The 17,214-nt window shown below is 44.3% G+C and overlaps 2 protein-coding genes across 2 annotated transcripts; one reads left to right on the top strand and one right to left on the bottom strand.

The window, feature by feature from the left end:
* Nucleotides 1-5,292: 5,292 nt before the first annotated feature.
* On the bottom strand, nt 5,293-8,165 carry LOC133922059 (chloroplastic import inner membrane translocase subunit HP30-2-like). Its single transcript, XM_062367217.1, has 6 exons — nt 7,778-8,165; nt 6,933-7,048; nt 6,499-6,625; nt 5,778-5,926; nt 5,619-5,681; nt 5,293-5,536 (listed from the first exon to the last, which is right to left on the bottom strand). The coding sequence occupies exons 1-6, from the start codon at nt 8,111-8,113 to the stop codon at nt 5,509-5,511; spliced, it is 819 nt and encodes a 272-aa protein (XP_062223201.1). The 5' UTR covers nt 8,114-8,165; the 3' UTR covers nt 5,293-5,508.
* Nucleotides 8,166-8,234: 69 nt separating this feature from the next.
* LOC133922058 (protein WHAT'S THIS FACTOR 9, mitochondrial-like) lies at nt 8,235-9,690 on the top strand. Its single transcript, XM_062367216.1, has one exon. The coding sequence runs from the start codon at nt 8,296-8,298 to the stop codon at nt 9,475-9,477; it is 1,182 nt and encodes a 393-aa protein (XP_062223200.1). The 5' UTR covers nt 8,235-8,295; the 3' UTR covers nt 9,478-9,690.
* The last annotated feature ends 7,524 nt before the right edge of the window (nt 9,691-17,214 follow it).

Raw genomic sequence — 17,214 nt, 5'->3', positions numbered from 1 at the left:
TCACAAGTCGACACGCAGGCCGTTATACAATAACATGACAGCCTTGGGCTGCAATTAACCATGACTCGCAGGCCATGAAAAATTACACACATGCATCACATATCACAAGGCCATACCAGTCACAACATTCTCTGCAAAAACGAGTTAAGCGTAGAATCGAATTCTAATGTCGTGATGGGATCATGTTATTACAACAATCTATGCGTGTACACGACGGCAATTCCGAGTCATTCATAATGCCTCAATTTCCATTAGATCAATCCCATTGATCATCGCGTGAGGTTTTTCCAGAAACGATGACAGCACACACGACCTCGATCTGCTGTTCTCCCGACCATGTCGCAATGCACGCAGTTAGCCCCGATGGTGATTCCAGCCGGTAGGGGCAAGTCGCACGCAAAAACAGGTGGGAGATCGAGCTAATCTTTTTGGCTATGTGGTTTCATCGACTGGCATCTCATCCGATCTCTAATTCACCTAACCAACCGTGCATTGATCAATCCATCATATGAACTGATCAAAAACAATAGATCTAATCTATTTCTATCACATATCTTCTATATGTGACTGATCCAGATTTTGGACAATAATATGACCAAAAGACTACAATTATCGACACATACTTCTCCATAATTATTGTAAACAACCTCCAAAATGATCCAGATCCCGAGACCATGGCAGAGTATGAAAAACGCTCGGACTAGACTTAATAGAAGGATGCAATCCAAGCAGAAATAGCCTCACTCACAAAAAGAGAGGTATCCACAAAAGTAATACCTCCGCCTCCAAATGTCTTCTCTGTGAGATTCAAATGGGTTTTTGTGAAGGGTTGCGGGTAGGCTACGCTAGCACAAAATAAATTTTCTCTACCGCATTCAACCAGGAAGCCATGCGAGTAGGGGATCATGAATCGTTACCACTTGACGAGCAGTGCAGCGGAAGAAGAGTTGGAGCAGACCAATCCAACGTCGTGCGCGTCAAGTAGTCGATCGTCAACCTCGTCCCGAGCACGTCCCGAGCACCTTCCGAGTACTCGCGGGTACGTCCCGAGTACTCCCGAGCAGATCAGCACCGCAATAGTAGCAGCGCCTCCACGGTATCCACACGTACAAGGATGGAATCGCCGTGCGCCGGTGTGCTAGCACCGCGCGCCCGGCTAGGGTTTCGAAGGGAGTTCGGGAATAGGAGGCGGCTAGGGTTTCTGAAGAACACTATGCGCCTTGGCCCCTGCCTATTCTTATATAGAGCACGCTAATGGGCCTTTAATCAACATTAAAGCCCATTATGACTCTAAACCCTAATGGTCCTTTAATCAACATTAAAGCCCATTAGCAGATCCAATCCGCAAACTCGATCGCCTCTAGGGCATATTACCAACATTTTGTCCATAAATGGAATGAGAACAATGAGGTGGTGAGATATAAAGCCAGGCTTACAAGGGTTCACACAGAGATCTGACAATTATTTCAATGAAACATATTCTCCAATTATGAGTGGAATCACATTCTGATATCTTATCTTATTGACAGTTAAAATCATATATCTATACAGTTGATGAATGTAGTGACCGCATATTTATATCGGTCACTTGACTCGGACATATACATGAAGGTTTCCGATGGAATCCAAATTCTGAATACAAACGCAAATCACAACATATATTGTGTAAAGTTCAATAAATCACTATATGGCTTAAAACAGTCAAAACAAATATGGTATAACTGACTTAGTGAGTTCCTTCTGCATAAGGGTTACTCCAACAAATATGATTATCCATGCGTGTTCATCAAGAAATCCTCGATAGGATTTTGTATTATCTCAGTGTATGTAGATGACCTAAATATCATTGGCAATGCACAAGATATAAATAAAGCACATGATCATATAAAGATGAAATTTGAGATGAAAAAATTGGATAAAACCAAATTTTGCTTAGGTCTACAACTCGAGCACCTTCCCTCGTGAATTATGGTATACCAAACTATGTATATCCAAAAAATATTAGAGAAATTTAATATGGACAAATCATATCCATCTAAAACCCCCATGGTTGTTCGATCTCTAGATATGAAGAAAGATCCATTTAGACCATGGGAAGATGGAGAGGAGATACTGGGACTCGAGGTTCCATATCTCAGTACCATTAGAGCGCTCATGTATCTTGTAAATTACACTAGGTCTGATATTGTATTTACAGTGAACTTACTAGCTAGATATAGCGCTGCTCCAACTAAACATCATTGGATAGGAGTCAAGAATATCTTTCAATATCTCTAAGGCACCAAAGATTGTGGTCTATTCTTTCAATTTCAAAGAAACCAAGATTCAAATATGATTGGAGACACTGATACTAGCTACTTATCAGATCCCCATAATGCCAGATCGCAGACATGTTTTGTGTTCTTACATTGTGGAACAGCCATATCATAGAAGTCTTCTAAATAGACTCTAGTGGCCACATCTACCAATCATTCTGAAATAATTTCATTATATAAAGCATCACTCAAATGTGTGTGACTTCGCAGAATGATAAACCACGTACAACAGTCATGTGATATTGGTTTTATTGAATCACCTACCATTATCTACGAAGATAATGCAGCTTATATTGCTCAGATGTAAATAGGTTATATAATGTGCAATATCACTAAGCATATTACCCCTAAATTGTTTTATCCTCATGAGTTACAACAAAGTGGGGAAATAAACATCTTGCAAATTAAATCTTGCGATAACCTCGCAGATTTATTCACAAAGTCCTTACCAACTTCGACATTCCAAAAATATGTTCATGATATTAACATGCGATGACTTCGAGATTTTCAAGGATCAAAGAGAGTTTCCTCCTGAATTTAACTTGTTCATACATCATATTGTACTCCTTTTCTTTTATGAGTTTTACTTACAATGTTTCTCCTAAAAGATTTTTAATGAGGCAATATCTATATAATATCATATGCCATATCTCTTATTTTAACTAAGGGGTTTTTTAAAGAGGTATCAAAGATATATCTATTGTTCTCTAAACTCGATCAAGGGTTTTTCCTTTTAAAAGGTTTTCTCATATGAGTTTACAATAAGACAATAATAAATATATGATATATTATTTTCTCCTTATTTTTTCACTGGGTTTTAAAGGAGTTTTAATAGCATATCACTATTACTTTCCTCATATTTTTCCTACAGAATTTCCGAAGGAGCTTTCAAGATAATATATATACACATGGACCGACATCGATCAAGGGAGAGTGTTAAAGATTAAATGATCTATGGCGGCAATTGCCAAGCAGTTGCCTTGCCCATTGAACGAACATGTGTCCGTTTGGGAGGGTGTCGCCCGAATGGACACCTCTCACTTGTATATATAATCATGAAAGATCAATAAAGAATAGAGTTTGAATCATTATTTGTCTACAATTATATTACAATCCTATTGAATCTCAACATGTTGCCACGCTCTATTCCATTTTTTTTGTGCGGATTCCCATTCCATTTAAAACAACCAGATAAACTACTTTTGGTCGTAAGGTGATTGTTCCCCATCATTTTCCTTCTCACGCTTGCTAGCCATCAATCGAGTGAAACTAGCTGCACTTACGATTGATAGCAAGCTGCTATCAGGGTTCGATTCCTGGTGGGGTTTCTCCGGTCCCTAGCTTAGAGGGATGCCCGGGTAGTAGGTCGGCCCAACAGTGGTGGCGGGCGCAGGGGCTGAGCGACGAGGACGCTATGGGGTTTCTTCGATCCACGGGCTTAAAGGGATGATGCCCAAGCAATAGGCTGGCCTAGTGGTGGTGACGAACACAGGACGGGTGGCAAGAATTGCGTCGACCGTGGGAAGCAGAGGACCGCTGGTTGCAAAGGGTTAGGATGGGGTGGGCTGCGAGTACAGATCCGACAACGGAGACGCCGTTGAAGTTTCTCTAGTCCCAAGCTTAGAGGGATGCTTTGGTAGCAGGTTGGCCCAACAGTGGTGGCGGACGTAGGGACTGAGCGACGAGGACGCCGTGGGGTTTCTTTGATCCACGGGCTTAAAGAGATGATGACCGAGCAACAGGCCGGCCTAGCGGTGGTGGTGAATGCGGGGTGCATGGAGAGAATTGTGCCGGCCATGGGAAGCAGAGAACTGCCGGTTAGGAAGGGTTGGGGCTGGGTAGGCTACGGCTACAGATCTGATAACGGAGACACCACCGAAAACGAGAAGAGGACGACAGAGCAGGGTAGAAATGGCACAGTGGTGAATAAAGAGAACGTGTCTTGGGTGGATGAAGAAACAATCAAGACCGTGAGATGACTGTTCTCACCCATCGAGTCTAAATTTTCCTGTTTTCAGTCGTTTGACGGACAGAACGACCCTTTTCCTTTCAACGAAAGAAAATTGCATGGTAACTTCATAGACTTACGCTGATATATGCTCCCCAAACTAGAAGATGCTTCCAGGCTTCATAAACTTCCTTCCTTTCATCTTCTAAAAAAAAAACGTCCACCCTTTCATGTAGAGATTCTGCAAAATCGACAGCCACACCACCGAACCACCCCATTAAGCAGAGTAGGGCAGCTATCCCACCTTCCCGGCGGCGCAAAAGACCCACCCTCTGTCCTAGAGCACCCCGACGGCCGGAGTCAGGACAGAGAAGCTGCAGGTATCGACGCGATCGTAGTAGGTCGCTAAGTCGGTCTCTGCATCTGGCAACGGGAGCACGAAGAGGTATGCGGTCTGTGAGGCCGTGACGGGGACGTGAGGATGGCCCAACTAGCCAATTACCGACCTGTCCAAAGCCCTAAGCCCAACTGAACCACCCAAGCCCCCAAGTGCTCTTCACCCCTTCCTGCTCGTCGCTCGCATCTGCTCACCTGCTCGACTGCTGCACTCCCGTAGCCGCTCTTGCTCGATGTCGGGGCAGCCAAACCCACTGCCAGTCACCAAGCCGCAGCCGCCCAAATCCGGAGACCCGATCTTTGCTTCGACCTCACTGATGATCTGCGTCTGCTGCTGCTATGCATCTTCTCTAGTGCCGCACGCATAGGTCCATTAAAAAGACACATACACACGAAAGCAGGCCCCCCAAGGCTCTCCTGCTCGTCCTCATTATGATCTCGAGTTGCACATTTCACCGAGCGCATGGCAGACCTTGTCTCCACACGATTTGCTGACTGTACAGACACATACACACGAAAGCAGGCCCCCCAAGGCTCTCCTGCTCGTCCTCATCATGATCTCGAGTTGCACATTTCACCGAGCGCATGGCAGACCTTGTCTCCACACGATTTGCTGACTGTACACAGTGCCGGTTAAAACTTGAATACCATGCACGTAACTAACTGTTATTCAAAATTCAATAGGATGGACGCAAACTGATCGATGCCAAATAATAACTACAAAACCAAAACAAAATTCTCGCTTGTGATGAAATACCAGTGCCTAGAAAGCTTATTATGAAAATAGAGATGGCATCACACTCAAACCCTATGCAACTCAAAACGAACCACCAGTTGACAGTGGTGACTTCATTTTGATTGCACCAGCTCAGGATCCCTAACAAATTCATACAAAAAGAGATCAGGTCAAGGGAAACTAAGAAATGGAAACCATAAATTCTTGCGGGGTAATCCCAAACCTTTTAATTTGATCAAGTATGAGAAGTCTGGGTCCAGGGGGGATCTTCACATCTCTTAGAGCACTGCACAGAATAATAGAATATCAATATGGACACTACTAATGTTTCCCGTCCATTTTGGTCTATAAGACAATAGTACAAATGAAAAGAATTATTTACCTGTCAGTAAGGAGGGGTAAGGTTTGATCAGTGAGGAGACCCTTCTTGAAATTCTTCTCATATTTTTGGAGACCAAGTTGTTCCAACATGCTTCTTGTATGAGAGTAGCACGTATCTTCATTCTGTGGCTTTGAAAATTTCTGCCCAATCTGCATACAGTAGTTCAGTGAGGAGAATTAATATATATCATAACAATACTAGATTAACAAATAGTCAGTTGTCCTTGGTGACAAGATAATTCGAGTAGTGATCTCACCAAAATCAAAATATAGCACTACCGAAAGCTATGTGTTAGGCTTTAGCAACTTGTTCAAACAATTCTGCAAGCAAAGAACGCTAAGCAGAAAGGAGCACTCCTATTCAACTAAACCATAATGTTTCATCAGAATATTAATAGTAATGCTCCCTAGTCCCTAAACCATTTCAAGAATTCCATCCAACACTATCAAGACCCCAACCAGCTCTTTCGAGAATAGCTCCTTTCCTGCCACGATTTGTGTTTCCTATTTATTTTCTGGGAACTGAAGGACTACGGGTAGTTTGCACGATCAATAATTTCCACACAGATGCCAATATTCTGATCTCAACCTCAATTTCTATTAAAGTAGGCATGGCAATAGAAACTTGGCAATCCATTACATATAAAATCTAGTGATATCAAAGAGTTAGCAGTGAAGTGACTCCAACTTGTATTAATTGATAAAGATAGCCAGGTACTTACCATGAAAAAACCACCTTGAAATACAGCAAAAGCAACACCAGTTGTAATTGCATTTGCAACTGGATTAGGAGTTCCCATTCCGCTCACTATGGAGAACAGAGCACCCGAACCAAAAGCAGCCGCCATGCTATACAAACAAGATATTGTCAAACAAAAAGTAACATATATCTAAATCATTAACTAGGATTGATGTATTCCATCCAGATACCTACTTTTGCTGCCAACAGAAATAGGTGAATGAAATGTCAAGATTACCAGCTTTTATTCAGATTGAAGGTATTATATGAGCACCATATTTTATGGGCAAGGGCAATAACAGAAGTAATTGTTTTCACATCGTAACATCAGTGAGATTAAATCAAGCACCGCATTGAGTTTTTAAGTTATTACTCCTTGAAGTTTATGCCAAACAAAATGAAATTCTGAAGCCTCACCTGCCCTCGATGTCCTCTTTCCCTCGTATCCTTCTCATGACACAAGATATGCCTGCGTTTGCACCAGTCATGACTGCAAAATTCCGGGCTTGCACCAAGGGTCCACCAGCTAAAGCCTGTAAATCAGTAACCTTTTAACCTCAATGTGCAGATATAATTAATTAATTCAACGAAAATTATCAGCAGACATCTGCATGGTCTCTAGCCGGCGGCCAACATTCACGGTGCAATGAACTAGAAAATGCTAGTGTAAATTAACTTCATGATCATATAAGGTCTAGAACTAGAAGTTATCATTACAAATAAGTGGGTCTTTTCCTCTATTTCAGTTGGGACTAGTCGTTGAACACACGTAATGGATGATTCGTACAGTTTTATTATTTATGCACTTCTTATTCAATTGATAGTTTTCTCCTTCTTGCCGAATTATATCGCTCCATTCACCTGAATCTAATTCTGTCCTAGACTCACCAATCCTTGTCCACTACCCCTATCTGTACCTAGCAACACCATAAATGGCGCAGGCAGAGGCTTCACTCTATACGACGTCATTGTTATTGATAACCACAACCATGCTACTATTACGGTCAAACTGTTGAACAGACAGAAGAAAGTAATGCCAAATTGCTTCCTTCTGCAGACAAACACCCCCACGTAGATCAGATTAATACACCTGCGATTGCAGTTTCAGGATCAAATGATCCAATTTCACTTACGAATCACATCAATACGAATAATTCACCAAGTGCAAAATGATCCAATTTCACTTACGAATCACATCAATACGAATAATTCACCAAGTGCAGCATCAAAAACGCAGCCTAAAACGAAGATTGGTTGACAACCTGGGCCTGCTTGAACGACGCCATGGCCTGCGGGTTGGCGTTGGGCGGCGGCTGCGGCAGGGGGAACGGCGACCCGCCGTCGGCCGTGAGAGAGCCCATGAGCCCGCCAAGCGCACCGCCCTGCACCGCGCCCACGGCCGTGGTCACCGCGGCCTCGACCTGGATGGGCTGCTTCGCCATCCACGCGCGGAACCCGGCCTCTATCGCCTTCACACGCCCGCTCCACTCCTCCAGGAGGTTCCCGCCGCCGTGCATGCCCCGCGCCAGCGCCGCCGACGACGGCGAGGCCGCCATCGCCACGGCCGAACCCGAACCCTCCCGCTTCCCGTCGGCCATCTCCTCGCGACCGCGTCTCCCTCGGCGTCTGCGCAAACGGCCACGCTTTATCCCCTCGGAATCTTCGCTTAACCCCTAGCCGCCATCACGCGGGCCTCCTCCTCTTACGGCCCATCGCTTCATTTCATTAGGCCCAATTAAACCAGCACTTGGACGGCGCGATTCGGCTCAGCGGGGCTCCCATGGCGTGGCGATGGCTGCGGGCGGCGACGGGGAGGAGGAAGGGATGGCAGGACGCGGCGCCCAAGACGCCACCGTTCGCGGCGGAGCAGCGCGCGACGCTCGTAAACGTGAAGCTGAAGTGGGTCAAGGACCGAGCGCTCGACGCGGCGGTGTCCCGGGAGCGCCACCTCCGCGCCGCCCACCACCTGCTCGACCTCGTGTCCTCCCGGCCAGGTCATCGCGTCTCGCGCTCCGAGGTCCTCGCCGACAGGTCCGTCCACAAGCTGTTCGGCTCCGCGGACGGCGCGCTCGAGTTCGTCCGTAGGTACCACACGCTGTTCGCGCTGTCCCGCGGGGGCGTGTCGCTGACGAACGCGGCGCTCGACCTGCGGCGGCGGGAGGTGGAATGCCTAGGCGTCACCGAGCCCGACTTTGTCACCCGCCTCCGCCGTCTCCTCATGCTTACCCTTCCCCGCTCGCTTCCGCTCCACACCGTCGACCTCCTTCGCTGGGACCTCGGCCTGCCCAGCGATTACCGCGCCTCCATCCTCCGCCGGTACCCCGACCACTTCGCCCTCGCGCAGCCCGAAGGAGACGAGCGCGTATGGCTCCGCCTCCTGTCCTGGGACGACCTTCTTGCCGTATCCGAGCTTGAGAAGAGTGCCGACGGCGGCGACACCACCTGCCTCCCCTTCCCGGTGAGCTTCACAAAGGGATTCGGCCTGAGAAGCAAGTGCATGGCATGGCTGCGGGAGTGGCAGGCCCTGCCGTACACCAGCCCGTATGCTGACGCTTCGAGCCTCGACCGCCGCACCGATGTGTCGGAGAAGCGGAACGTGGGGGTGTTCCATGAGCTGCTTCACCTCACTGTGGCGAAGAGGACGGAGCGCCGGAATGTGAGCAACATGAGGATGCTGCTCGGCATGCCACAGAAGTTCACCAAGGTGTTCGAGCGCCACCCAGGCATTTTTTACCTCTCCAGGGTGCTAGGCACACAGACGGTTGTTCTGAGGGAAGCTTACGCTGGTGGAAGCCAACTGATTGAGAAGCATGCGCATCCGCTTGTTGCTATGAGAGAAGAGTATTCCAGCATGATGAGGTCAGCATTGCCGCCAAGGACAAGGAGTAGAAGAAGACATGATGCTTTCAGTGAGGAGGATGAGGGATGTGCGGGAGGAGAAGAATTTGAACTCAATGAATGAATGCACAATAAGTTCAATTGATTTCGAGTGCACTCAAATGAAGCAAAGAGTGGAATGACATGATAGATGGTTGGTTCCAAGAGGACAATTACTAAACCTTGTGCAATGGATGCTCTGCGATGTTTCAGCAGGTATATGAACTAATTGCATCATCTTGGACTTACATTATTATACTTTGTTTGCAAAGTCTGTGACTATGTTCACTTTTATGCACTCTGACCGCAAAAGAAAATGCGATGTGTTTAGCCTTAATAATACTACACTAGATTATCATTTCTGACTTTTTCAGTTTGTGACTCAGCTTACATTGCTGTACACTCGCACTCAATGTTGTCGTAGAACGTGGACCAAGAAAATTAGATTTGGGTTTCACTTAATTAACACAACTAGTTCAATTGACAACATCTGTTCTTCTACCGATTTTGTTATTTTTGTTATTTGTTCCAGTGTTACCTTTGTTGCATCTAATTTATATGTAGGCATAAGTTATGTACTCAAAATTGGAACAACATTTCAATTGATAAAACATTCTCCAAAATTTTGCCAATTTCCTTTCAAGCTTTTAGTTTTTGTTACTCAGGACATATCTTATGATGTACTACTAGTTTTCTTAACTTGTATTATACCCATTCGATTTCGTTTCGTCAAAGGAAATTTAATTGAACATCATCCTAAAGGTTAAAGTTGGTGCTTTACTACAAAATGACACTCCATAGGTTCCTTGTGACACACCTGTCTTTTTAGAGTAATTAGTTTCGTCGAAAGTCAGGAGCTGTTTCGTTGGAAGTTGGATCTCCAAGGGACCATACCAAAAACTGTTACACCAAAGACATTTGGCCACTCGATTGTTGTCAAACTTCAGCTTGTCCGTAGACCTTTGCTAGTGCTTAATAGAATGACTGCCAATTCTTGGGCCATTTTGAGGGTGGCAAAATGGTTCATCTAATTTTGGTTGGGCAAGGATAATTGTCACACTATGATTTTGCCAATATTTTAGTCTCCTTGGATTTTTGTAATGCCAATGTTCGAAAACACTGTTTGGCGGCACCAAGCAAACACCCCTGAGTTTTATTCTCACTTTTAAGGGTTTCAATTTATCGGTTGGAGTATTTGCGTATGAACTCCCGTTGCTTGTTATATAGCCTTCGGGAGTATTTGCACAATAGAGTTGTCAGTTTCCCCTATCACTGGTCTGTTTATTCACCTTTCAGAGTATGGACTGAGTGTGAGCAACTGAGCATTCATAATTTCCTGGAGTGTTATTTGTGATAGATAATTTACTCAGATAATGAGATAAAATGAGACTTGTTTCAACACTAGGTGTCAAGGCAATGCAACTTAGCTAGAAGAAACCGCTTTCCAGTTGAAGGGAAATGTAGAAAATGTTTTTTTCTACATTTTGTGAATGTGGTATGGCCTTCAGTCTAAAGCTTTAATCCCTTCAGTTATGATTAAGCTTTAATCCCTTCAGTTATGAAAAATTGAAAGAACTTATTGAACCTAGTGTTTGGATTCATGATCCAATGAAAAGAAATATATATGATTTATTTTTTTGGGGAAAAAGTTGGAAGGAGTAGAACTATATTCAAGATATACATGGGGAACGTCAGGTTAGTCAAACCATTCCTTACCTGCAGGAGCTAAAAGACAATCGTTGTCATGTGGCACGCTCAGTAAAAGGCTGGGGTAGTTTAGAACTTTCTCTATCCACAGTTAATTCATAATGATCATCTCTTATGATAACTTTCAAAAACCAATTGGTGATCAGCTGCTTGGCTAATGATTGATATTTGTAATATTCAAACCGTCTTCGTGAATGGATTATCACCAGCCAATAAGCCTCCTTAAGAAGCCTGTAGTTGATAACTATAGGGCTTTGGCAGCATTGATGCACTTCAAATCTCAGAGATGTGCTATTAATGATTCATGTCCATTTGTGAGTAGGGGACCCCATAAGCTGCATCTAAATTATAGGAGTCGCCTTTTTTGAGAGGTTGGTACTGATAGGCAACCTCACAGTCACAGTTTGCACTTTCTTAGTGTCTAAGCACAGTGATAAACGATACAGAAGAGTAGCTAACTAGGCACTTAAATGATTTGGTCATAACAAAGCTGAACTTTGATCATTAGAGTTTATGGAGCATAAGAATGAGAAGATTTTTTCATTACAGTACTGCAATGTCTTAGGACTATGAAATTATTATTTTTTTAACTCTAAGTGGTACCCTACCCACCCTGTAAGAATGGAAAATGAATTGCTTATATCTTCATGAGAAAAGACAAAGTTATTTCTGGGCACCTATCAGGCTCTAACTGTGCCTGTTACTACAGAGGATTATCCGGTGTAGCTTAACACTGTTGTTGTTTGCATGCTCAAAAGTTGTTATGTATCTGTAGTCACCTTTCAGGTTTTTCTTTCTCATTTCTTGTTTTCACTTTTTTTCTAAAATGCTGTGGATCCATGGCGTTGCTATCACGGTTCAAAAAACCGACGGTAACCGCTCAAAAACCGCGATAACCGACCTTCTCGGTCCGGTCTAGTTTCAGAAACCGAACGGTAACCGAATTTGAATTAAAAAATTCAAAAAAATAAAAAAATTCGAATAAAATCTTTAAAAAACTAGATATAATTCTAAGACCTTTTGTGAAAAAAATTTCAAAAATAATGTCGTTTGCATCATATTCTATAGGGAGGAAGTTTGAAAAAAATTGAAGCGTGCGACTCAATTATTAACTCATGTTAAGAAAAAGTTTAACATGTAAATACATATTTTTCTTGTGTAAAACGTATTTTAAGAGAATCTTTAAAATTGATTTCACTTTATTTAGAGTTTTATTAATTTCTCTATGATTTTTACAAAGTTCACAAGCATAAAGTGAATATGTTAAGAAACAACACTGTAATTAACTTTTTCATATCTACTATTATTTTTCCTACGTAAATCATAGTATAAATAAGCTAATGAAAGTGATTTCACTAACTTTTGAGGTGTGATGGGTCAGTTATGAATTAATCTAGTCGCAACATATTTATACAAGCATGCATATTACAATAACTAATTCATGAGTTCATGTATTTTTAAAAGGCATAGGATCATGTAAGAAGACTAACAAAATTAGTTTCGTGATTTTTGGATTAGCAAAGAGTAAACTATGCATTTAACTTGTTTTAACAAATATAATTTCTCACAGAAAATTTTGAACTTTTTTATGAGTATAAATACTTTTATCATGTAGATCATGTTACAAGAAAACCAACAAAATTTGTTTCACTTGATTTGAAGCTCAGATGAATTAGTTATTGATTTTACAAGATTGAGATAATTTTAGGATTTTTTTGTTGAACTTCACTGAAAATCGAGAAAACCGCTCAATAAATCGAGAAAACCGAGCGGTTACCGACAATGCAGAAAATTCGAAAAAATTGCTCGATAAATCACAAAAACCGCTCGGTAACCGGTCCAAACCAACCGGTTACCGAACGGTTAAAATCGTGATTATTTTCCAAATTTCAAATTTTGCCAAATGAATTTTATCCGAATTTTTTTGAATTTTTGACCGGTTACCGCGGTAACCGTGAATTTTCGGTTACCGCCAGAGCTCGGTAACCAAGCTCCGGTCGGTAAGGTGAACATTGTTTGCTATGTGGGATCTGAACAGTAAGTTTGATGCACAGGACATGACAGATAGTGCTGTTAGATGAACTAATTAGAAGTGTCAATCACTCTATTGTTACAGCATTGAAGTATGAAAATGTTCAACCGAAACCATACAGTGATTGAATCATAAGGCCTTTTAATCACATTTAGTCTCTCCTGAGTTTATTGGAATATTGTTGCAATTAGTTGTATCAGCTTGGAGAAGAGTTAGTCGCCATCGTCATGAGTGTGGAGGGGCTGCTTCCTCACCTGGTTTGCCGTTTGTAGCTGCATAGGGCTTTTCTTTTCCGTGTAGTCCCTTATTGCGGCTGGTGGCCATCACATGGTCACCTACCCCAAGGCACGTCAGCATCTCTTTAACCTCGCCATTGTCGTCGCTGTCATCTCTCCTGTACCGAAGACATATTGAGGCATCCTCAATGATCCAAATTGGCAGAACATGATGATTAACGAATTCATGACCCTCTTTACCAACAACACTTGGGATCTCGTGCCTCCTCCATTGTGCGCCAACGTCATCTCCAATAAGTGGATATTTCGCCACAAGTATAACTCGGACAGCACCCTTGCACGCTAAAAGGCGCATTTGGTTCTTCGTGGCTTCTCTTCTCCCAGTAGCCTGGTATCGAGTACGACGAGACGTTTAGCCCCATTGTCAAGCTAACCACCGTCCGTGTGGTGCTCTCCCTCGCTGTCTACGACACCTGGCCCATCCACCAGCTCGACGTCAAGAACACCTTCCTCAACGACAAGCTCGAGGAGACGGTCTTTTACCAACAGCCGTCCAGCTTCGTCGATGTCAAGGGTTAAGCGCTAACAATGTGTTTGGGGTATACTGGTCGACGAGAGCATGATCAACGTTTTCTATGAGTGTGTGTGATGATGAACTCAAGAACACAAGGGATTATCTAGGTTCAGGCATCTCATGGGATAACAACCATGCGTCTTGTGTATTTCTTTATGATGGGGATCAAATTTGTTATAGAAGGAGTTCATTCCTTTACAAACCTGGTCCTTCCTCCTTTATATAGTAAGAGAAGTGTATATACAAACAGTACATGCCAGAACTATGGTAGTCTTGTTCCTATTGAAAACCTCTACTACGAGGCCATCATTACAGAGGGTGGGCATGCTCGGTCTGTCTGGTCGTCTTGCGCGTCCTGTCCCATCAGTCGCATGTCATCATGTCCACTTGTGAGACCGTCACACTTGCCTGCAAGGTTGTCCTGTAGCATTAATTGCTACGGGACGGGCCATTGCAACACTGCGTCAGCCACGACTTCGCTCATTGAAAGGAGGTGCCTGGGAAAGAAAACACTTGAGTAGATAGCATTAAATGAGATTAGACTAGTTAGGTGAATACTTACCCCCACGACCAGCAAGGGTTGGTCGTGGGGTTTCCTTCTGCGATCAGGGGACTAGTAGCACAAGCCCTACCAGACGTACATGTCGGAGTCAACTTTTGATAATATCTACTTTCAGCGGACCTTTGTTGGTGTAGGCCCACAAAACAGAGGACCCCCCTATTCTTTACATCGACAATAGCCCCCAAGATACCTTGGGGATGCAGGAGACGAGTGGTTTTGCCACATGCTCATGGTCGTAGTCTGGTCGTACCACATAAGTATTAGCCTAGGGGGTGGCCATCGACGGTGCCCCCTCACGTAGTTGGCTCAAGAAACCACTTACTGAGGGAAGGTTAAACGTCCAGAGAGAGAAAAGGATGTAAGTGAGAGAGAATCGTGGGAGAGAGAAACATTAGCTGCCACCGGATTGAAGAGAATTTTGGTTCCCCATGTGTGACCTTTCGAATTTCAAAACGAGTGGACTCCACGACAGTAGGGATATCATGTCGACCCTACAAATTGGAAAGCAAAAGGTTCCGCACGACCTTTCTCCAATCTCTCCCAGCCTCCACGCCTTCGCACCCAGAGCCCCTTGTTTCCGTCGTCATTCATGCTTCTGCTGCCCCCTCCATCGTATTCTAATGGTGCCAAGCACGAGCAAAGAGCCAGACTTTCCCAAGTTCAAGTGTAACGCGGCGAGGATGAACATATGTGTAACAACTATTAGCTCCCTCGTCACCTGTCTTCGGGGTACCGCCCTGGGAGAACGTCTCTGCTCCCCGTGAGGGGGAAATCGTGATATTCATCTCATTCTTTTTGGCTAGCCTCATTCCTTCCTTTTCTGAGTTCTTCACCACTGTTATTTTCTTCTACGATATCTGCCACCTCCATCTCAACCCCAATTCCATGATCATGTTGAGCATCTTTGCTCATATGTGCGAGAATTTCATTGGGATCAAGCCGTGCCTTGACCTCTTCAGGTTCTGCCACACAGCCAGGTTACATACCAGGCCGGCCACCGGGAGCTACGGATTTCACCTCTGCAATGGCGTCACGGGCTCCTACCTCGAGATGGTTCTTAAGTCATCGTGGTCAGACTGGAGAGATGGATGGTTCTATCTTCTTACAGAAGATTCCTTGGACAACATTCGCATTTTGAGCCGACCGGCGTAGACCATCGAGCACTGGAGGAGCGCTCCTGCAGCAACTTCAGAGTTGCTGGTTTTCAATGCACAGGTTAAGCGGTTTGCGGATGTTGTGCTGTAGGGGTCAGATGTTTTCCGCGACTACATCAAACATCGGTTGTGACCTTTGCGGAGGAGAGCACATCTAGCATACAAGTACACTAGGAGCAATGACGTCACCCGGGAGAGCTCCGTAGGTAATACCGCAGCCGCATCCTGAGCGTTTTTTGTTTTAGCCGTGCGGACCCCTTAAGTATCCCCCTCTTACCCAGATATCCCTGATGAGGCCATCGATTCACAAGTTAAATTCCTAATGGCGGCTGCCTCAAGGAAGGGTGGCCCTCTGCATGATGCTCCTCCACTGTGTGATCTCCCTTTGTCGGAGAGGGTTTGGATCAGACTAGTATATTTAGCATTTTCTCATAATTTTTACCTCCAAGCTTTCTCCTATGTGAGGGTTTCGTGGTCCGTATTGCTGCAGGGTCTCACTGAGGTTGATGTCCTATGTTCAGTGATTGACGAGGTCATAGGGGTCGTTCAGGAAATCAACTCTTGTGCCTGCCCGACCCCTCTGTCGCCTAGTACCACTTTAGTCGGCAGTCAACCTAGCCGCGGTGACGATCAAGCTGCCCGGAGCTGGATATCGATCACAGGTGGAGGTCCTACGTGCGGTGCTGGTCAGCAAAGGGTTGATCAACCTTACCTTGACTAGACTTGCTCCAACCAGGTCCGTACCGACTTGGTCCTGAAAGTGTATCTTGGCATCCTATGTGGGTTTTGGATAATTGATGACAAACGATTAAGGGACTAATACGTTTATTGAAGTTATGAATAGGTTTTAGTCCTATTGAAATGTTAAAAGGCGTTGGCATCCCTCAAAAAGAAAAGAGAAGCAGCACGTAGTTACTCAATAGATTTAAATTAATTTTTTTTTTATTTGGGTTTAGATGTGCCGTACTATCAAGAGAGATGCGTATAAATTGACTTGAAGATGTCTCAGTGCTCAAAATAACCTTTTAGACAAAAGATGAGAGGCACAAATCACCCCACGAACACCGGGAAGTTCTATATTTTGAGTATGTACCTGGATGTTCCGGGCTGACCCGTATACTTCGAGTTGCCGGAGTCTCCGTGCTCAGCTCCAGGCAGGGGTGCTCGGTTTGGTGTTTTTAGTCTAACCCAGAGTCTCCGGGTTGGACCGGATATTCCAGGTTTCCAGAGTCTCCAGACTTAGCTCCAGTAGAGGGTGCTCGGTTAAAGTTAAGATGTTTTACCTGAAGTCTCTGGGTTGGACCGGATACTTCAAGATCTGGTGTTCTTTCCGGACTCTTCGAGTGGGGTTCCAGCCGAGGCTTTCGGTTTCGCATTCAATTGCTAATCCGGAGTCTCCGGGTTGAACCCGGATACTCTGGGTTAGTACAAAAGGTACTGTAACAACTAGTTTTGGAGGTTTCAGTTTAAATACCCCCTCACCCCCTCCTTCACTTGTTGCTAAACCAACTCAAGACAAAAGCATTCAAAGTCTCTTTAGAGCCCTTTCACTCCTCT

Source organism: Phragmites australis, chromosome 6, assembly GCF_958298935.1.
Source record: "Phragmites australis chromosome 6, lpPhrAust1.1, whole genome shotgun sequence".
Lineage (NCBI taxonomy): Eukaryota > Viridiplantae > Streptophyta > Magnoliopsida > Poales > Poaceae > Phragmites > Phragmites australis.
Note: the sequence above shows the minus strand (reverse complement) of the source record. Positions and strands in the feature narration are given on the sequence as shown.